Source organism: Triticum aestivum, chromosome 3A (assembly GCF_018294505.1).
Source record: "Triticum aestivum cultivar Chinese Spring chromosome 3A, IWGSC CS RefSeq v2.1, whole genome shotgun sequence".
Taxonomy (NCBI): Eukaryota; Viridiplantae; Streptophyta; class Magnoliopsida; order Poales; family Poaceae; genus Triticum; species Triticum aestivum.
The window spans coordinates 646,364,728-646,387,131 of record NC_057800.1 but is presented as its reverse complement, the minus strand read 5'-3'; the positions used below and the strand labels follow the sequence as shown (position 1 = coordinate 646,387,131).

General features: G+C 44.2%; 1 protein-coding gene across 1 annotated transcript; it reads right to left on the bottom strand.

Annotated features, from left to right (window-relative positions):
* Window positions 1-11,636: 11,636 nt before the first annotated feature.
* Window positions 11,637-17,787, bottom strand: LOC123062879 (lipase). Its single transcript, XM_044486563.1, has 8 exons — window positions 17,327-17,787; window positions 17,150-17,244; window positions 16,966-17,069; window positions 16,751-16,851; window positions 14,156-14,259; window positions 12,367-12,801; window positions 12,116-12,247; window positions 11,637-11,903 (listed from the first exon to the last, which is right to left on the bottom strand). Exons 1-8 carry the CDS (start codon window positions 17,567-17,569, stop codon window positions 11,744-11,746), a joined length of 1,374 nt encoding a protein of 457 aa, XP_044342498.1. The 5' UTR covers window positions 17,570-17,787; the 3' UTR covers window positions 11,637-11,743.
* Between the last annotated feature and the right edge of the window lie 4,617 nt (window positions 17,788-22,404).

Below are 22,404 nucleotides of genomic sequence, written 5' to 3'. Positions count from 1 at the left end.
GAGTCGAAGTCGAGCATGTCGGTTAAATCATCGACAGTGGCTACGAAGTGGGTGGTGGGTGGGCTTTGAATTTCTTCATCATCCGCATCCCAACCTTGCCGACCATAGTCCGGCCAGGCCTCTCCTGACAAAGAGAGAGACTTTAATGAATTCAGAATATCGCCGAAGGGCGAGTGCTGAAAGATGTCCGCGGCGGTGAACTCCATGATCGGCACCCAATCGGGTTCGATCGGTTGGGGTGCAGAGGGCTCAGAGTCCGGAGAGGAGTCCGGCTCCTTGGAGACACGGGCTTCGCAGAGAATAGGGCTGGTGTTCGGCTCGATCGCCATAGAGATTGAAGCCCCCGAGGCGGTGTCTAACCACCCATCCTCGATTGGTGTGATCGGCTCCGAGCTAGGGGTCGGAGCAGACACAGGTGCGGCCTCCAGGGCAATGTTCGGCGGCAGAGCTAAATCATGCCCATCGTGACAGTGCGGCGCGCTCGGCTGTGGCTCGAATTCGTCGAAGATCAAGTCTCCGCAGATGTCGGTCGTGTAGTTCAAACTTCCAAATCTGACCTGATGGCCAGGGGCGTAGCTTTCGATCTGCTCCAGATGACCAAGCGAATTGGCCCACAGTGCAAAGCCGCCGAATACGAAGATCTGTCTGGGGAGAAAAGTCTCACCCTGGATCGCATCGCTGTTGATGATCGGAGAAGCCATCGGGCCTAAAAGCGACGACACGAAGGAACTCTCAATGAAAGCACCAATGTCGGTGTCAAAACCGGCGGATCTCGGGTAGGGGGTCCCGAACTGTGCGTCTAGGTTGGATGGTAACAGGAGGCAGGGGACACGATGTTTTACCCAGGTTCGGGCCCTCTTGATGGAGGTAAAACCCTACGTCCTGCTTGATTAATATTGATGATATGGGTAGTACAAGAGTAGATCTACCACGAGATCAGAGATGCTAAACCCTAGAAGCTAGCCTATGGTATGATTGTTGTTCGTCCTACGGACTAAAACTCTCCGGTTTATATAGACACCGGAGAGGGCTAGGGTTACACAGAGTCGGTTACAATGGTAGGAGATCTACATATCCGTATCGCCAAGCTTGCCTTCCATGCCAAGGAAAGTCCCTTCCGGACATGGGACGAAGTCTTCAATCTTGTATCTTCATAGTCCAGGAGTCCGGTCGAAGGTATAGTCCGGCCATCCGGACACCCCCTAATCCAGGACTCCCTCACCGATGCACCTCTTAATCATCTACTTCTCGCTATTCAATTGTTCCGGAGTGTTGAAGATATCTCAAAGATTCGTGTTTCCACTCTACATTCGTTCAAGCTCTTTCGAGGATGTTATCTCATTCAAGCCTTTTAATTCAATCGGTGCAATCTCTCTTTTCAGGTAATCTTTTCAACGGTGTATCTTTTGAGTGGGCCCTAACCCACATGTCTTTTCCAGGATCTTACCTGACTCTTCTTATTTTCCAGGAGCTATTCTCAAATCTTTCAAAGTTTGACATAAGAATGAATTTCATCAATCAAATGCGTTTTCTCCAAGATCTGTCAAATTCTTTCATTGTTGGCTCAACCTTTCTATTCTTCATTATTCCGGAGTGACTCAACAATTCACGGTGGTGTTTCTCGTCATCTTTCTCAACATTTGAAGACCAAAGAAGAGTTTCTTTTAAATCTTGCCTCATTCTCTGCCATCCTCTCATAATTGTTTTTGATTGTGAGAATTCTTTTCACCCATCTGGAGCAGTTCAGGAGTCTTTTCAGTTTGATTCTCTGGAACCCATCATCTCAGAATTACCCTTTCTAGCTTTCAGCTCTCCTTCTCTAAATCTTACCGGTGCGTCATCCAAGTATTCTCTTCCCAGCTCGGGATCTCTTCGTTTCACTTGTATCTAAATTATCTCAAGCATCTTCGTTCATTTGCAAATTCTTCCCGGTGTTTCTTTATCTTTTATTCGTTCATTTTCAATCCTTACGATGGTTGGTTTAAGATTTCTCTTCCTTCCTTATCATATGAATTCATTCGTTGTTTCGATTCCACCGGTGGTTCGTTGAAGACCTTCTCAAGTTGGCGCCATATCTATCTTAATTCGTTCTACGAGAATAAGTAGTATGCCAAATCCATTGTTTGTCATCAATTTAAATTGGTGAAGGATAAGCATAATGAAATTCTTATTCTTGTTTCATCGAGTGAACTCAATTCCTTATTCCGGAGGCCCGTCAAATTCTCGGTTTCAATTGTTTCATATTTTCTTCCCAGAATTCCAAGCTCTCTCAATTATAGCATCGCGAAGCTCCGTCTAAATCATCGCAAGGCTTCAACCTTATTCTTTTCATCCTTCTTTTCGTGTGATCATTCTTTTATTGCCGGAGTTCTTCATGGAGGTTCTAGATGATGGTTCATCAAGGATTTATTTCCTTCTTGAAGCGTTCATCAAGATTCTTTTTAGAGGAGCTCAAGTATTCTTCTTCATGCAATCTGGAGTGCAATTCCTTCTACCTTATCTTTTCAGGTGGTGTTATGTCATTTTGACAATTTCTTTCGTGCTTCATGATTCACAAGTTGTCAGGAATGAGATAGTTAAACCCATCAATTTCTTCGAGCATGAGCTCTTCTCAATCCATAATTCTCTTCGTCGGAGTATCTTGGTTTATATTTCACTGAAAGCCTTCCATTGGGAATGTTGCTAATTATGGTGCTTATAAATGACCCAAGCTCTTCATTTATCCTCCCAGTGAAATAAGTTCTCATCTCCTTGTTGATATCAATCCAATCTATCGTTTCCGTTAGTGGCAGAATTTCACCTCATAGTTTTGAGATGTTTTCCATAAGACCACAACAAGTTTACTCTTTTCGTTGTTGGTTTTCCAACAACCCCGTTCGACACTTCTCTTCAAGATGCTTTCAAGCTCATTCGAGGTAGAAGATATTGTTTTCTCCTCCGTTCATTCCATTCCACCCTCTCAGTTCTTCCGGAGGCATTGTGATATTGCTCTCTTCAACCCATCTTCTTGTTTTGTCAGATCATGTTCTTTCCTTTGCTTAGCCATTTAACAGGAGTGTTGTGTCCTCTGCTCAAGTTATTTTCATCTATAAAGTTTCTTATCATTTTTCAACCGAAGTGCTGCCCGGATTTGGTCTTCCTTGATCCCCTTCCCTACCGGAGTGCTTTCAACTTCGTTCTTCTCCGTTGCATTCTTTCTTCAAGATGTTCATCATCTCAAGGTTCTTTGGTTTCACTCGTTTGTCAAAGAAGCAACTTAGTTTTACCGTTTGTCTTCCTCTTCCATTTTTCCCTCTGGTGCCATCCTAGATCTCGGGACGAGATCCTCTCGTAGTGGTGGAGTGTTGTGACGCCCCAAGACCGATGCTCGAGAAGACTTCCATAGGTTCCGAGTTTCTCTGTGTGTTTCATATTTGCTTGCTCCTTTTATTTTTGCATTGCATCATGTCATCATGCCATCATGTCATAAATCTTTTGCATCTCCACTAAATAAATTGTGTGGATCTTTGATCCATTTAAATCGAGGGAAGAGTGACTTCTCTCTATAACATATCCTCCTAATATTTAGGGAGCTATTATAAATATTCCATTAATTTGGAATCACCAAAACACACTGCAAGTAATTCCCCAGGCCTTTGTTATCTCACATCTTGACCTCAAACATTGCCCATATTTTTTTCTTTCATCGCTTTTCCGATCTCCACAAAAATTCCGAACATTTTTGGACTCTCCAAAAATGTTTTGTTAATTCAATCTTATTTGAATCACATTCAAAAGTGTTTGAATGCAATCCTTCCAAGTGGTGCCAAATGCATTTTCTCAGAACGAACTCATTTTTATTAGTCCGGGAGATTTAACCGCATGCCCAAATGTTTTCTCTAACCCCTCCTTTTCCATTTTTCTCCTGTCTTTACTTTCTGTTAAAGGAAATTGAGGGAGGTTAAGAGAGGAGCCTGCCCAGCCGGGCTTTAGACCATCCGCAGCCAGGCCCTTTAGGCCCAGCCGATCTAACCCCTAAGGCCATCCAACGCCTAGGCCGCCTCCTAGGCCCAAGGCCCATCCAGCCAGCAGCACGAGGCCTAACCCTAGCGCTCCCTCCCACGATCCCATCGCTCTCCCTCCGCCGCCAGGAGACCCGCGCTCGACCTCCTTCTTCTCTCGATCTCACTCTGGTGCCCGACCCCATCTCTCCCTCGCAGGCGCGACCCCCTTCTTCTCCCGAATCTCCCTCTCGGTCCCTCCCTCGCTCGAGCCCTCTAGGCTCCTCACTCCGCCCACGCCACGACCAAGCTGGGCCCCTGCTCCGACGCGATTGCGCCTCAGCGCCGCCGTCCTCCATGGCTGCTGCTGGCGAGCCCCTGCTCTGCTGCACCTGCCTCGACCTCCTCCGCTAGGGCAAGCAGCGCCGCCCCGTCGACCCGCCTCGTCCTCGCGTCTCCGGCCTCATCCCCGACCCCAGCCGCCGGATCCGGCCAGATCGAGTCAGCCCGCGTCGAGCACCTCCACCACCTTGCTCCGTCGAGCTCTGTCCCGCTGCACCTCGCCTTGGGCCACCTGCACCACCTTGGGAACCCCTGCCCGACGCCATGGCCTCCCCTGCTTCGCGCCAAGGCCGATGTCGGCCCCTTCATCCTTCACCGTCCTCCTTCCCGTGCCTTTCCTTTCGCCCATGTTTTTGTCGTGCGAGAATGTGAGGACGATGACCGGCGCCAAGTCCTGCTCGAGCACCCGCCTGTGTTGCTGCGTCGGTGCACCGTGTCGCTGCTTGTTGCCTGCCAAGACCGTCTCCGTGGAATTTCGCCAAGTACACCACCGACAAGACCACACGGATGCCCGAACGAGTACCGAACGAAACGCCAAGACCTACGAGAACGACTTCGTGGACCGATGAGTACCACGACGACCGTTGTTCGCCAAGTACACCTTCGGATGGTCAAGTTCCTCTTCAAATGTACGACTACACGGTGTTGCGCCAAGTACCCCGATGGCCGGGGCCCTCGGATCCGTCAAGTTCGTCTACGAACCGTGAACAACTACCGTCGACGTAAAACATGTACCACTACCACCGCCCGAACGTCTACAAAACATGTACCGTCGACCCTCGAAGAATCATGGACGTCGAGTTCCTTGTTCTGACCCCGAACACGTATGGAGTGTGAACATCTACGAAACGAGAACGTCTACTTCCACTACTTCCTCTACGCCGACTCAAACCGCTCCGATAATGCACGCTTCAGAGGTATAACGTCGAGACGACCGCCGTGGACGATTGCACGTGTTGTTTGAGATGCACCCTTTGTCTGCACCGTGTCCGTAGTGTCTTTTGCTTCCATGCCATCGACTCGTGGGAACCCGGTTACCGGGATCACCCCACCCTCTTGCATGTCACGCTCACGTCATTTTTTCCTTTTGCATCGGTATCTATGTGAGCTACCGGAACCGATATGTTGCCGCGGCATCATTTTCGGATTCGTCGCCGTGGCACCCTTTCTTTCCACCACGGTGACAAATGCTTCATAATGCTCTTATCAACTTTTTCATAAAAACTTGCATAAACCTTGCACATGTCATCCGCATCATGATAATAACATTTAAAATGTTAAAATTGTTGTTTGCTTTAAATTATTAACGCATATGGGGATTTACCGAATTTATTGTTTGCTATATCCGTCCCCATTTAAATTGTTTAGATAGATAATTCCTTTGTGTTTCACCTCTTGGCATGCTTCACAACATTTAATATTGTTGGATACATAAACGAGATCGAACTAAATAATTGATGTGGTGTTCCGTCAATATGCAACTCGTTGCATATTGGGATACACTTAACTTGTAGTTTTGTTTGTGCCCTTTGCCATGCCATGCTTCATTAAACCGGACATGCATCATACTTGATTGTGCATCATGCCATGTTTATGTGATGGTTGTTTACTATGTTGTTTGCTTCTTTCCGGTGTTGCTTCTTCGGGTTAGTTTCGATAACGTCGCGTTGTGAGGATTCGTTTGACTACGTTCGTTTGTCTTCTTCATGGACTCGTTCTTCTTCCTTGCGTGATCTCAGGCAAGATGACCATACCCTCGAAATCACTTCTATCTTTGCTTGCTAGTTGCTCGCTCTTTTGCTATGCCTATGCTGTGATACCTATCACTTGCTTATCATGCCTCCCATATTGTTAAGCCAAGCCTCTAACCCACCTTGTCCTAGCAAACCGTTGATTGGCTATGTTACCGCTTTGCTCAACCCTTCTTATAGCATTGTTAGTTGCAGGTGAAGATTGGAGTTTGTTACTTGTTGGAACATGGATATTTTGTTGGGATATCACAATATCTCTTATTTAATTAATGCATCTATATACTTGGTAAAGGGTGGAAGGCTCGGCCTTATGCCTGGTGTTTTGTTCCACTCTTGCAGCCCTAGTTTTCGTCATATCGGTGTTATGTTCCCGGATTTTGCGTTCCTTACATGGTTGGGTTATAATGGGAACCCCTTGACAGTTTGCTTTGAATAAAACTCCTCCAGCAAGGCCCAACCTTGGTTTTACCATTCGCCACCTAGCCTATTTTTCCCTTGGGTTAGGCCAGCCCAAGGGTCATCTTTATTTTAACCCCCCCCCCCCCCCGGGGGCCAGTGCTTGTCTAAGTGTTGGTCCAAAATAGAGCCACTTGCGGCGCCACCTCGGGGAAACTTGAGGGCTGATTTTAGCTGTACGTAGTGTTCATCTGGTGTTGCCCTGAGAACGAGATATGTGCAGCTCCTATTAGGATGTCGGCGCATCGGGCGGTCTTGCTGGACTTGTTTTACCATTGTCGAGGATGTCTTGTAACCGGGATGTCAAGTCTGATCGGATTGTCTTGGGAGAAGGAATATCCTTCATTGACCGTGAGAGCTTGTGATGGACTAAGTTGGGACACCCCTGCAGGGTTATGAACTTTCGAAAGCCGTGCCCACGGTTATGGGCAGATGGGAATTTGTTAATGTCCGATTGTAGAAAACCTGAAACTTACCTTAATTAAAATGCATCAACCGTGTGTGTAACCGTGATGGTCTCTTCTCGGCAGAGTCCGGGAAGTGAACACGGTGTTGGAGTTATGCTTGACGTAGGTTGTTCTAGGATCACTTCTTGATCATAGTTTCTATACCGTGCCTTGCCTTCTCTTCTTGCTCTCTTTTGCGTATGTTAGCCACCATATATGCTAGTGCTTGCTGCAGCTCCACCTCACATACCTTTTACCCTTCCTATAAGCTTAAATAGTCTTGATCGCGAGGGTGTGAGATTGCTGAGTCCCCATGACTCACAGTTACTTCCAAAACCAGTTTGCAGGTGCCGATGATACTGTGCAGGTGACGCAACCGAGCTCAAGGAGGAGCTCGATGAAGTTCGTGTTCATTATGTTGTTCTGTTTCAGTTGATCAGTAGTGGAGCCCAGTTGGGGCGATCGGGGATCTGTGTAGCATTTGGGGTAGTCTTCTTTTACTTTGGGTTCCGTAGTCGGACCTTGATTGTATCTGGTGATGTAATGCTTTATTCATGTAATTGTGTGAAGTGGCAATTGTAAGCCAACTATGTATCTTTTTCCCTTATGTATTACATGGGTTGTGTGAAGATTACCTCACTTGCGACATTGCTTTCAATGCGGTTATGCCTCTAAGTCGTGCTTCGACACGTGGGAGATATAGCCGCATCGAGGGTGTTACATATAGGGAGTGTGCGATGATGATCAAATCAAGCTTGGAACTACTTCCAACACACATCGTCACTTCACCCTTAACTAGTTTATGTTCATTCTGCAACTCCCGTTTCAAGTTACTACTCTTAGCAATTGAACTAGTATCAAATACTGAGGGGTTGCTATAAACACTAGTACAGTACACATCACTACCATGTATATCACATATACCTATGTTCACTTTGCCATCCTTCTTATCCACCAATTACTTGGGGTATTTCCGCTTCCAGTGACCAGTCCCTTTGTAGTAGAAGCACTTAGTTTCAGGCTTAGGTCCAGATTTGGGCTTCTTATCTCGAGCAGAAACTTGCTTGTCGTTCTTCTTGAAGTTCCCCTTCTTCCCTTTGCCCCTTTTCTTGAAACTAGTGGTCTTGTCAACCATCAACACTTGATGTTTTTCTTGATTTCTACCGTCATCGATTTCAGCATCACGAAGAGTTTTGGGAATCGTTTCCGTTATCCCTTGCATATTATAGTTCATCACGAAGTTCTAGTAACTTGGTGATAGTGACTAGAGAACTCTGTCAATCACTATCTTATCTGGAAGATTAACTCCCACTTGATTCAAGTGATTGTAGTACTCAGACATTCTGAGAACATGCTCACTAGCTGAGCAATTCTCCTCCATCTTGTAGGCAAAGTACTTGTCAAAGGTCTCATACCTTTTGACATGGGCATGAGTCTGAAATACTAATTTCAACTCTTGAAACATCTCATATGCTCCATGGCGTTCAAAACGTCTTTAAAGACCAGATTCTTAGCCGTAATGGTGCACTAAACTATCAAGTAGTCATCATACCGAGCTTTTGTCAAAACGTTCATAACGTCTGCATCTGCTCCTGCAATAGTTCTGTCACCTAGCGGTGCATCAAGGACATAATACTTCTGTGCAACAATGAGGATAATCCTCAGATCACGGATCCAATCCGCATCATTGCTACTAACATCTTTCAACTTTGTTTTCTCTAAGAACATATCAAAAATAAAACAGGAAGCTAAACGCGAGCTATTGATCTACAACATAGATATGATAATACTACCAGGACTAAGTTCATGATAAATTAAAGTTCAATTAATCATATTACTTAAGAACTCCCACTTAGATAGACATCCCTCTAATCATCTAAGTGATCACGTGATCCAAATACACTAAACCATGTCTGATCATCACGTGAGATGGAATAGTTTTCAATGGAGAACATCACTATGTTGATCATATCTACTATATGATTCATGCTCGACCTTTCGGTCTCCAGTGTTCCGAGGCCATATCTGCATATGCTAGGCTCATCAAGTTTAACCTGAGTATTCCACGTGTGCAACTGTTTTGCACCCGTTGTATTTGAACGTAGAGCTTATCACACCCGATCATCACGTGGTGTCTCAGCACGAAGAACTTTCGCAACGGTGCATACTCAGGGAGAACACTTATACCTTGAAATTTAGTGAGAGATCATCTTGTAATGCTACCGTCGATCTAAGCAAGATAAGATGCATAAAAGATAAACATCACATGCAATCAATATAAGTGATATGATATGGCTATCATCATCTTGTGCTTGTGATCTCCATCTCCGAAGCACCGTCATGATCTCCATCGTCACCGGCATGACACCATGATCTCCATCATCTTGATCTATATCAATGTGTCGTCACATGGTCATCTCGCCAGCTATTGCTTTTGCAACTATTGCTATCGCATAGCGATAAAGTAAAGCAATTACATGGCACTTGCATCTTATGCAATAAAGAGACAACCATAAGGCTTTTGCCAGTTGCCGATAACTTCAACAAAACATGATCTTCTCATACAATAACTTATATCTCATCACGTCTTGACCATATCACATCACAACAAGCCCTGCAAAAATAAGTTAGACGTCCTCTACTTTGTTGTTGCAAGTTTTACGTGGCTGCTACAGGCTGAGCAAGAACCGTTCTTATGTACGCATCAAAACCACAATGATAGTTCGTCAAGTTAGTGATGTTGTAACCTTCTCAAGGACCGGGCGTAGCCACACTTGGTTCAACTAAAGTTGGAGAAACTGACACCCGGCAGCCACCTGTGTGCAAAACACGTCGGTAGAACCAGTCTCGAGTAAGCGTACGCGTAATGTCGGTCCGGGCCGCTTCATCCAACAATACCGCCGAACCAAAGTATGACATGCTGGTAAGAAGTATGACCTATATCGCCCACAACTCACTTGTGTTCTACTCGTGCATATAACATCTACGCATAAAACCAGGCTCGGATGCCACTGTTGGGGAATGTAGTAATTTCAAAAAAATTCCTACACACACAGGATCATGGTGATGCATAGCAACGAGAAGGGAGAGTGTTGTCCACGTACCCTCGTAGACCGAAAGCGAAACCGTTTGCACAACACGGTTGATGTAGTTGTACGTCTTCACGATCCGACCAATCAAGTACCAAACGTACGGCACCTCCGAGTTCAGCACACGTTCAGCTCGATGACGTCCCTCGAACTCCGATCCAGCCGAGCTTTGAGGGAGAGTTCCATCAGCACGACGGCGTGGTGATGATAATGATGTTCTACCGACGCAGGGCTTCGCCTAAGCACCACCACGATATTATCGAGGTGGATTATGGTGGAGGGGGCACCGCACACGGCTAAGAGATCCAAGAGATCAATTGTTGTGTCTAGAGGTGCCCCTGCCCCCGTATATAAAGGAGGGAGGGAGAGGCCGACCCTAGAGGGGGCGCGCCAAGTGTGGGGAGTCCTACTAGGACTCCCAAGTCCTAGTAGGATTCCCTTTCCTTTCCGGAGTAGGAGAGAAGGAAATAGGGGGAGAGGGAAAAGGAAAAGGGGGCTGCACCCCTTGTACAATTCGGACCAGAGAGGGGGCGCGCGCCTCCTTCCATTTGGCCTCTCTCTATTCCCGTATGGCCCAATACTTCTCCCGGTGAATTCCCATAACTCCACGGTACTCCGAAAATACCCGAATCACTCGGAACCTTTCCGATGTCCGAATATAGTCATCCAATATATCGATCTTTACGTCTCGACCATTTCGAGACTCCTCGTCATGTCTCCGATCTCATCTGGGACTCTGAACTACCTTCGGTACATCAAATCACATAAACTCATAATACAATCGTCACCAAAATTTTAAGCGTGCGGACCCTACGGGTTCGAGAACTATGTAGACATGACTGAGACACGTCTCCGGCCAATAACCAATAGCGGAACCTGGATGCTCATATTGGCTCCCACATATTCTACGAAGATCTTTATCGGTCAAACCGCATAACAACATACGTTGTTCCCTTTGTCATCGGTATGTTACCTGCCCGAGATTTGATCGTTGGTATCTCAATACCTAGTTCAATCTCGTTACTGGCAAGTCTCTTTACTCGTTCCGTAATACATCATCCCGTAACTAACTCATTAGTTACAATGCTTGCAAGGCTTATAGTGATGTGCATTACCGAGTGGGCCCAGAGATACCTCTCCGACAATCGGAGTGACAAATCCTAATCTCGAAATACGCCAACCCAACAAGTACCTTTGGGGACACCTGTAGAGCACCTTTATAATCATCCAGTTACGTTGTGACGTTTGGTAGCACACAAAGTGTTCCTCCGGTAAACGGGAGTTGCATAATCTCATAGTCATAGGAACATGTATAAGTCATGAAGAAAGCGATATCAACATACTAAACGATCAAGTGCTAAGCTAACGGAATGGGTCAAGTCAATCACATCATTCTCCTAATGATGTGATTCCGTTAATCAAATGACAACTCATGTCCATGGCTAGGAAACTCAACCATCTTTGATTAACGAGCTAGTCAAGTAGAGGCATACTAGTGACACTTTGTTTGTCTATGTATTCACACATGTATTATGTTTCCGGTTAATACAATTCTAGCATGAATAATAAACATTTATCATGAAATAAGGAAATAAATAATAACTTTATTATTGCCTCTGGGCATATTTCCTTCAGTTACATCGTGTATTTCCGGGAGTATGATAAATGAAGATGTTAACCTAGGTCGATTTTTGATTTGGTAACATAGGTGGAGTCATCCTGTACACATGTTTCCTGCAGTTCTGGAAGATACTATCGTATACGAGATCGAATTGCACGCACCGTCTGGGCCGGTTGATCACAAACGTCATGTGATCCGCCTCCACGATTTTGTAATACCTGAGTTTGCATTAATTGCCACAGTAAAAACACAAGAATGTAAGTGCTCTTATTTTGAGAAAGAGAAATGTCATAAAGCTTTTGCAGAAAGTAGAACAAGGTTTCCACTAAAAAATATTTGCTCATTCTATAGTCCCAAACAAACCGGACTGGAATGAAACAAAAAAAAAATCACATCACACCACATGATTGATTGTGATACTATGCCATACCAGATTCCTGGTTGAAGTCGATGGCGGTTTGAATCATCCTCTACTAAGAGGCTCGGATGTTCTACTGGAATCCGAGGGTGTGTCATCGAGAAGGTGTTCAACGCTCCATCATTATCCTCCCAATCTTCATCCCTACCATCACGTCAAAAGTAAGACTTAGCTAATTGTGACTGAGAAATAGCAAAACCTCACAGAAATGGGGCCAATTTTGAACATATGGAACTCCAAATGTACCATCTAAGATGGCTGACCTGTAATCTTTGCAAGGGGGCTCGGAGGCAAAGTGGCGCCACCGACACAATTGCATGACATGTATGAACACAAGAGGGTGAATGTGCATCACACCGGACGGCACGGTGACGCCACAAAACTTGGTTGTCCGCCTGGTAGCGTAGCTGAAGTAGAACGTGTTAGGGAACGTGCGCACATCGGCGTTCATCCTCGTGGCATTCTGGATGGTGAGGTCTGGTAGAATCCAGTCTCCTGTGGCGAACGGCCCCGACGTGCCAGCAAGTAGGCTGGGTAGGCCTGACACACCGACTGTGTGCCAAGACATGCCAAAGTGGTCGAAACCGAAGTCATAGTAGCGCTTGAGCCAGGGTATGTCGAGCCAGTGGTAGATGGTGGTACCCACTCGGTAGATCTGGGCGAGGCAGACGAAGCTCATAGACCGGTCATCTTCTGGACTGCCACGTTGTAGACGACACTATTTGAGTAGAGGACTAGTGTATAGAAGGTGTCGTGGTGCCACGAGATGAAGGTATGAAATCAAGATGACGATGGATACCTATTACCTGGTTATATGTGTATGCTATTATGCAACAAGTTTGGGTGAGATTAACTACCTATGGGTATGCATATTGGTCACAAGTACCACCTCCATTCCCAAATAATTGAAGTTTGGGTTTGCCACAAGTTAAACTTGTTTAAGTCTGACCAAGCCTATACAAAAAAAAACTATGACATATAGAACACTAAATTAGTCTCATGTGATTTTTTTTATGAAATATATTTGGTGTTGTAGATCTTTGCATATTTTCCAGTAGAGTTGTTCAAACGTAAGAAAATTTGACTTAAGACAAATCTAGAACTTTGATTATTTTGAAATGAAGGGAGTAGTATCCATCGGGGATCACGGAGAATGGTACGTTCCGTCAGTCCCCGTTACCTGTGGGTAACTACACATTAGCACTGATTTGTGGGTCCATAATCATACCACGTCAAATTATTTAGATGTGCTATATGTTATTTAAACTTTTTTTGCGGATATGTTATTTAAACTATGGGTACCTACAAATTATCTGTGGGTCCATAATTGTAGTTACCTATGGTAACTACAAATTAGTCTGACTTGGTATTATATAGTATCATTTAAACTATGATGTATGTGAAGAATTCCCTAAAAAATGATGTATGTGAAGAATGTTGCTGCACCAATACATATTTTCTAAAACTTTAATTTTTGAGCTCTTGTACTGATTTTTGGAACGTGTGTCCACGCACACCCTTATGAACAGTAAGAAATGGTAAAAAAATAAAGTGGTTTTGATTTATTTTTTGGGGGAGGGAGGGGAGGGAGATTTTATTAAACCCATGGAGGAATGTCGTTCTTACAAAGACTCAAGATATGATATGTACTGATCCTAGCCAAACTGCGGTCCACAGGGTGCCTCGCCCATAAGAACGATTTAGATTTATAAGTATTCTTTAACAAACATGCTCGAGTATTCTAGGGAAAAAAGACACAGTCCATGGTATGGAAAATAACATGTCGGAGGAACTTCACATATGAGTAGAACAGTTGACTAGGTTTGTTGACCTAAAATTTTGACTTTTCCAAATTTCATTGACTTTTTAGATTTTAATGTTTATAAGGGGTGGGCGTGGACCCATGTTCACCATTGTATTTTCGACTTTGGTACGTCATTTTTTTTGTTCTTGGAGCTGATGTTGTTTGGTTGTCACCACCTGTTGTTTTGCAGCATGGTCGCGTGTATTGATCAGGGTGACCACTCCCATCCTGAAGCTCAAGGGACTCACCGTATTCCGCCGAGGTAGGCTGTCGTGGAACCATTGAGCACGCCAGAGAGGGAGGTGACGCTCAGCACCCAATTCTCAGAGGTGTTCTCGTAGCCGTCAAATGCCTAGAGAGATGACGCAACTTGTCAGTATTTGTGCGTGTGCGTGCTGGTCAGGTGGACAGAAAACATATACTACTATTCCATATGGTGAATGTGTAGAGCAGATCGAATTTTGGCTATCCAAGTATAAGGCTGGTCATCGTGGGGAGTAACTTATACTAGTGTTATGCATATGACACTAGTCTAAGTTACTAACCTCATAGTGGAAAGTAACATAATAGTAGTATCATAGATGGTCTTATTTATTACCTTGTAGACTCATCTTGTCTTGGGAAGTGCTATGTTACAATAATATATTATGTTACCACTTCTCGTTAACTACTTACCACATAAGCAAAAAAAATTTGAAGTGCATTATGTTACTAGCTATGTTACTCCCATTATGACTAGCCTAAACTTTCAACCTCCAAGTCTTGACGCTTACTCTTAAGCATACACGTCTCATTGCATGCATCGAGAATTCATAATGTCAATAGGCACAATGCACATATTTTGTCTTTAATTAGTTTTGACTTCTGAACATGGCACATATGGCAAACTGGGCATAGTTTAGATGATTAGATTTCTTATGGTGGAACCAGTCCACCAGGTTTCAAGTCCTAGACTTAACACTGATGCTCTCATTTTTCTTGATTTATTTCAGGCTTTCTGACAATGCTTATTTAGTGGGAGGAGATATTTCCATCGACTCCGGAGTCGTCTACGGTGGCTTCGTTAATCTTAGGCCTCCTTTGGTTTATAAGGTAGGAAAATCATAGAAATAAGAAAGTCATAGGAAATAAGATGATATGTATCTCAAATCCTATGAGTAGAAAATAGAAAAGAAAATGTCCTTTGATTCACATCATATGATTTTTTCCATTGAGTCTAGGCTAATGTTTATTTTCCTATGAAATATGGAGGATAGGAAGAATTCCTCCATAGGAATAGGATTTCGTTCCTACAAACCAAAGGGCTCTAAATTTTTTTTTTCTATAGAAATCTTATCCTATGAAATTCCTACAAGATTCCTCTAAATCAAAGAAGGCCTTAAGATGTTAAGCCAGCTGAGTATCTCGGAGATACTCATAAAGGTAATGTGCATGCGTGCATTCATATCAGTGGGATCATGGCGCGTATGGAAAACATGCATGTGGTGTGGCGTGTGCTGCATGCATGCATGATTTTCATGTCCTTGTCTCCCCCAACAACCCTAACAAACCCTCTCCTCTCTTCCGGCAATTCTAACAAACCCTAGCAATGTATGTCACATGGCAACATGTTTATTAGACTACACGTACCGCGGCTCAAAAGAAAATATTGCACGTATCGCTTGGCTTAGCTCCTCTGTTAATCGGTAATTTACGGAACGATGCTATTCGTACGTACGAGTTCTATGATTTTTTTTATGAGAGATGCCACACTTATGTAAAATTAGTTACGGGTTTTGCCTAACAATTGACGTGGAACTTTAGTATTGGATCGACTAAGGGAGAAAGGGCCCCAACCTTGTGAAAATCAGGGGAAAGAGAATTAGTTGGGGAAGGTTATGTGGGATTGAGTAGTTACATTATCTTCTGTATGCCCAAAGCTAAACATAAGATAGGCAGGTGGAGTAGACCAAGGTACGGGTATACTAAATTGAAGGTGGACGCTGGGTTTGATATGAATACACTTGAAGGATCGGTGGGAGCAGTCCTTCGTGATTGCAACGACAAGTTCATTGCTGCTACAAACAAAAAAAATAGACATATGCTTTGATTCATTTATATCAGAGTCTATTGCGGTAAGATTTGGAATGAATCTAGCCCATACTACTGGTTGTAGCAAGACTGAAATCAACTCCGACAATGTAGAGGTGGTTGAAGCTCTAAAGGAGAACAACTCTTCTTCAGTTGCTAGTGCTATATTCGATGATTGTTATTTCATGTCATTAGATTTCAATCATGCCATTTATGAACATTGTAATAGAGAGAGCAATCAAGTAGCTCACGAATTGGCTAGGTTAGCTAAGTTTTCTCCCCCTGGTTGTTGGATGGATACTGCCCCTAGTGCGGTTATTCCCTTTCTTGTAAGTGATGCCTTTATTTTGATCAATGAATAAAGGAGGAGATAGTTGTAAAAAAAGTAATGTGCACCAGTTCATTCCGGTAGCTGTTATTTAAAAGAGGTCTTCGTAGCGGGCACGTAGGTGTAGGATTATCGTAGCTAAAATCAGGGAGGTGGTTGCCGATCTGAACACACCACGTAAAGATTTTTTTTTAGAACCTTCATGTAAGAATAGGATTTTCGGTAATTACCAACTGATCGAATTCCTAAAGAGGTTTTCACTGTGTGATTTTGTAGAACCTTTATGTAAGAATAGGATTTTCGTAATTACCAACCGATTGAATTCCTGAGGTTTTCACTGCATGATTTTGTAGAACCTTTATGTAAGAATAGGATTTTCGGTAATTACCAACTGATCGAATTCCTAAAGAGGTTTTCACTGCGTGTGACTGACTCTATGAAGTACCTTGTCATGGAGCATCTGTTGCAGGAGCCTGATGACCTGCGCGCCGGCCGAGTGGCCCACGAAGTGGGCTGGGTGCTCCTCGTCCCACATTGGGTAGTGCCCTGAAATCCCTCAAAAAAAAAGGGTAGTGCCCTGAAGTTCAGAGGCACAAACAATCCATGTAACCACAGACCAAGGGATAATGGATGATGATCCATCTATCTATCAATTCTCACCGCGGTCGTATGCTCTGCCGAAGCGGGCGTGCCCGTACGCCCTGCTGTGCTCCTCGCCGTAGTCCACCCGGCCTCCTTTCAGGTAGTAGAACAGCTCCCGAGCCCTGAAACCAGACGTCAAATGCATCGATCGCCTGTCGTACCACACGTTTGTGCATGCTTGTGAGCGAGCCCAGGTCGCTACCTGTCGTGCATGCTTGTGAGCGAGCCCAGGTCGGGCACTAGCACCCGGTCGTCCTTCTCCTCCGCGCCGGCGAAGTACGACATCCCGGCCATCCTCTGAGACAATCAGAACGCTTAGCTAGCAAGACGCAAGATTCACAGGCCAGGCAGGCGTTTGAGACTAGAGTAGACCACTTACGCCCTTGCCGAACCCCAAGACGCCGTGGACCAGCACGATCGGCGGCACCGCGCCGTCGAGCACGGCCTCCGCTTGGCCGTCGCCGACGACGGCGTTCTTCGGCGCGCCGGCCAGCCGGGAGAGGTCGCGGCGGACGGCGGTGGTGAAGAGGTAGAACCCGTAGGTCAGGTGGACGACCGCGATGACGAGCAGCTCGGCCAGCCCCAGGGTGCCTAGCAGCCACGCCCTCACGAACTTCATCATATTGCTGGGGTCTCTCTTTCTTGTTGCCAGTCGAGTTCTCTGCTCTGCCCTGCTCTGCTTCGGTTCGTAGGTATCGATCGAGTAGCTCAACAGGCCAGCTTTTTAATTCGCTGAGAAGATGATGTTGCTTCGGTGCTTGGTTTCTTTGGCGTTGCAAATTCTGTCCGATCCAGATGATTCTCCGTAGAGCTGAGCGGGCTGCGACTCCACGCCATTCTTGTGCGCTTCCGTGTGCGCCCAAGCCACGAGAAACACGCTTGGTTCCTTTCCGTGTGGGGTTTGCAAATGGATATCTCTGAAGATACGCTCCCGGCTCCATAGAAATGGAGCTCTTTGGTGCATCGTGGATTGATTGGAAGAGGAATAAAGTTTGTGGGGGTAGAAGAAAACTAGCATGACATCTATGAACGAGATAAACCCTAGTTTCATAGATAACCACGATCGAGCAACCATCGTGTGGTGAAGTTTTCTTACAGCGGGGTTGTTTATGAAGATGGCGGCAGGGAGTCAAGTTAGTACTGTACGAAGAGGAGGGCGCAGAAGAAGGTGAAGCACAAATGTGAGAACTTCTCACCCTGCTGCACGAATGGGAGAGGATCGGCAGACTTGGCGACGGTAAACGCATGAGAGAACATAAGGGTGTTTTAAGCGGTGACTCTCTCGAGAGGAATACCTCGTAGTATCGATAACTTGTAACTCACCAATTCACAGATCTGTGGGACGCACACACCAGACAAGGAACCACACTGGCGCGCACTTTACAACATGGTACTAAGACAAGGTTTACAAAGCCATTCTGGCCTGCTTATTATACCAACGTCACAGATGGGAGTTTAACGGCAATGGAAGACAATAACTAGGGAGAGGATGTTGTTGCCGCTCTCTCTCACGCCGGACGGAGGTGGAAGAAGTGGACTCCCCTTGTCCTTCGTCTACCTTCCATCAGAGAGAGAGAGCTAGCTAGGCCTGCTGCAACAACAATTGAGGACAGACTTGGTGCAAGAGCACTCCACATGAAACTGGCTGGGAAACTCTCCTAGCAAACAAACATTCTCGCTTCACGCTAGTGGAAGATGGCTCCTCAGATGGATCTGGCCAAAGCAACGAGCCAATGAGTACTTTTAAAGTAGATAACCAAATAACATATATCACTAAGCAGAGCAAACCATGGCATAAACATTTCATGAGGATTCAAGTCATGGCATAGGCAAGCTTAGCAAACTTTATCTAGCAGGTATGATAGAGATAAAACATACATATGTAAGTTTATAATAATTCAAGTCAAACTCAAGATCCTTTCAAGGCCATAACCAAATTATCATGATCACCGAGATCAGTATTTCCAACACCTGTATTTTTTAACATCACCATTCATCTTTGTTTCATATGCTCAACGTTTGTCCAAGTTTATTTGTCTACACCTTTATTAAGGGTTAAACATCCAAGTTCGACAAAGACTGAATAATGTGACTTATCCGGACTCGACAGTAGATAAGGCTACTTGAATAGTTTAGACTCTGCAGAGATTGTACACTTTACCCATACGACAGAACACCCTTTGTAGGGATACCCTGCCAAAATCATCACTAGGCCATACGCTAGCAGTAGGTGTTGTTACTTGGCAAATGGCCAATATCAATTCCCCTGGAGCCATGCTTCATTCCTAGGTTGACATTTTGAGCTATTGAATGACGTGTCCAAAACTCGGATGTAATGGAATAGTGGAAAATATACTTGGTTCATGAGATGCCATTTTGGACAGAAAAAGGAAATGGATGCTCTGCTCATTGATTGAACTGCGCAATCTCAAGTCTTTGCAATTTGCGGAATGATTTGATGCATGGGAAAGAAGTCCTGCCAGTTTGGGTGCCTCGAAATTTTCTTTGCGGCTACCTCAGCTCGGTTACTAACGCTAAGTTACTTTCTGTCGAGGGTCTTATGAAAGTAAAACCTCCGGTGATGGACATAGGATGGACTCAGGGTGCAAAGCTTCCAAAGCCGTCCCCTCTTTTCCTCCCCTACCGGCGGACTGGCTGGCACTCACGGTCGACGGTTCTTTCAGTAATAAGGATGGCTCGGCTGGGGTAGGCATGATCTTAAGAGATACGCAGGAGGAGTGATCTTTGTTGCTTGTCAAAGTGCTCTTCTATTGCAACAATGCCCTAGAAGCAGAAATTCAAGCAATTATGCTAGGGATGAACCTTTCTCTCCAATGGTCAAGTCTTCTGATTTTGGTGCGGTTAGATTCTAAGGTAGTGTTGTCTTCTCTATCAGACACTTCACTTCTCAACTCAGAGTTTGGTAATTTAGTCAAGGAGATTAAAACTTTCTTAACTGGTTAGGGAGTGTAAACATTTGAAGCTTTCGAGAGGTTAGAACAAGGTAGCACATTGTTCGGCTAATTATGCTCGCATGGGCCGTAGCATCGCTTGTTGGTTGTGGCGTGGTCCAACTTTTATCTCTGATCTTGTATTGGTCGATTGTAACCCTGTTGACATTGAATAAAACTCCCTTATTACCCGCAGAAAAAAAAACCTAAAGTCTTCGCATATATTGGCAACATATGGTTAGGAGAAGGTCCATGAATTATTTGGGACATCTCAAATTAATGAAATAATAGTCGCCTTGTAATGTGACATAAAAGTGGACGCGATTGTTCTGATCCCAAGCTCATGTGAGCTCGGGTGAACAATAAAATAAAAAAGGGCAAAAAAATCAATTTTTTTTGAATTTTTTGTGTGACAAACATTAACAAATGTTTTGATTGCTTGTAATGTTTCATCACCAAATGACATTCGTGGAAAATGTGGCAAAAAACAAAATTATTGCTCCAGGATATTATTTTCAGAAGCACCATGGAGCATCGATTTTGTTTTTTTGGTCACGTCTTCCACGAATATGATTTCACGATGAAGCTTTGCAAGTAATGAAAAATTTATAAATGTTTGGAACAAAAAAGTCATTTTTTTTATTTTACTGTTCACCCAAGCTCATATGAGCTCGGGATTAGAACAACACTTTCGCAAAAAGTCACTTTTAAAATAGGGAAATAGTATTTTTCATAATTCAAATGGAACCAACCTTTGGAATAGATGCAAATGTGGAGACATATATCATCTCCATAAATTTTCGTGATTTATGGAAGAGGGAAAAAGTATTGGTTTGAATTTATGAGCCACTTATGGCCGCAAAATCAATATTTAATATATGAGAAAATATTTTGCGATAGATGGAGAGCGGCGATTTGGTGCCCGGGCTCAGATGAGCCGAGGCATGAATAGTACCGTGATTTGAAAGGAAAAAAGTTCAAAAAGTTTCAATTTTTTTATGGTGCAAGATGCTTCTGTGCATGAACTTCGTGTAAAAATGTTGTGAAGTTTCGACATTCGAAGTGCTCGTGGCAAAAAAGACAAATTTCGGATGTCTGGGAATCTTTTGAAAATCGCACATTTCACGCCTGATTTTGTCTTTTTTGCCAGGAGCTCCTCGACATCTTGCACCACAAAATATTAACTTTTTTCCTTTTTAAATTGTGTTACTGCTCACCGGGCTCATCTGAGCCCGAGCTCTGGGTTGAATTATCAGCAATGGATGGCATTTTTTTGTAGATCACTTGCTCACTCCCACAAATTACATGGGCCAACCCATTCGTGTTTCTCCAGATTCCTTTCCCTGTTCCGGTTCTTCTCCGGTTCGTACTTTTATTTTTCTTCTCTAGGTTTTATTGCAGTTTTTATTGGATTTTTTTCTTATATTCTGCTTTTTTGCTTTTTTCAATAAAAATATATAAATATTTTTTAGAAATAGATGTTAACATTTATGTAAATAATACAAGTAATTTTAAATTATACAAACATTTAAATAATAAATGTGAACACTTTTTAAATTGCATATATTTTTAAATGCGTGACACTTATAAAATTACATGAAGCTTCTTTTAAAATATTTTATCATTTTTAAAATTACACGAACATTTTTTGAAAATATGTAAACACTTTATGAAATTGCATAAATATTTTTAAATACGTTAACACTATTTAAACTACATGAGCGATCCTTATGTCGATTTATGTTGTAGATGGCACCATCCATTTACCGCTTTCATTTCTGTCCATGTTTTGTTATATACTCTGTTCTGCCAATAAGCAACTGTGCTGTTTATCAGATGTTGCTAAGATGCCCCGATTTGTATGAATCTTGTGGACGCTTTCCAGTGTCTACCTGTTTGAAATACGTAAGAATCACAGTTGTATTTATTTGTCAGATGGTGTAAACTCACATTTTGTAACGTGAAAATGTAACAAAGAAACAGAAAAAACAGTTTTTTTTATCAGAATTATGTAATGGAATTTACAATCGACTTGAGACCGTGAGCTACTGCAGATATTATAGTATTCATTCATCATTTGAAAATAAGCTGTTAGTTATAATAAACTGTTTGAAACCCGTCCTAGTATACAGCTGGCTTATACATACCCAACCTGTATGACAAGTAGTAGCATCCCTCGCAAAAAAAAGACTGTATGACTTACGTAGCCGCCGTCAGTAGCAAATTGCACACGCATAGATGACTAACTGAGCTGCCGCGCTGGTTGCTCGAGCACCGCGGCGCGACCCTTTCCGGGCCTATCGGCTCGGACTCGCCTGCCGGTCGGTCGGCCTCTCGACGGAGCGGTGCGCGCCAAAGACACGGCGGTGGAATTCCACGACCCCACGCGTACCACCAGTCGCGACGACCGGAGACGGCGCCAGCACGGCGCACGACGAGCCTCTCCGGTCCGGCGGAGCAGCAGCACGTCGACAAAAGCGCGAAACACGTCAGTGCGACGACGTGG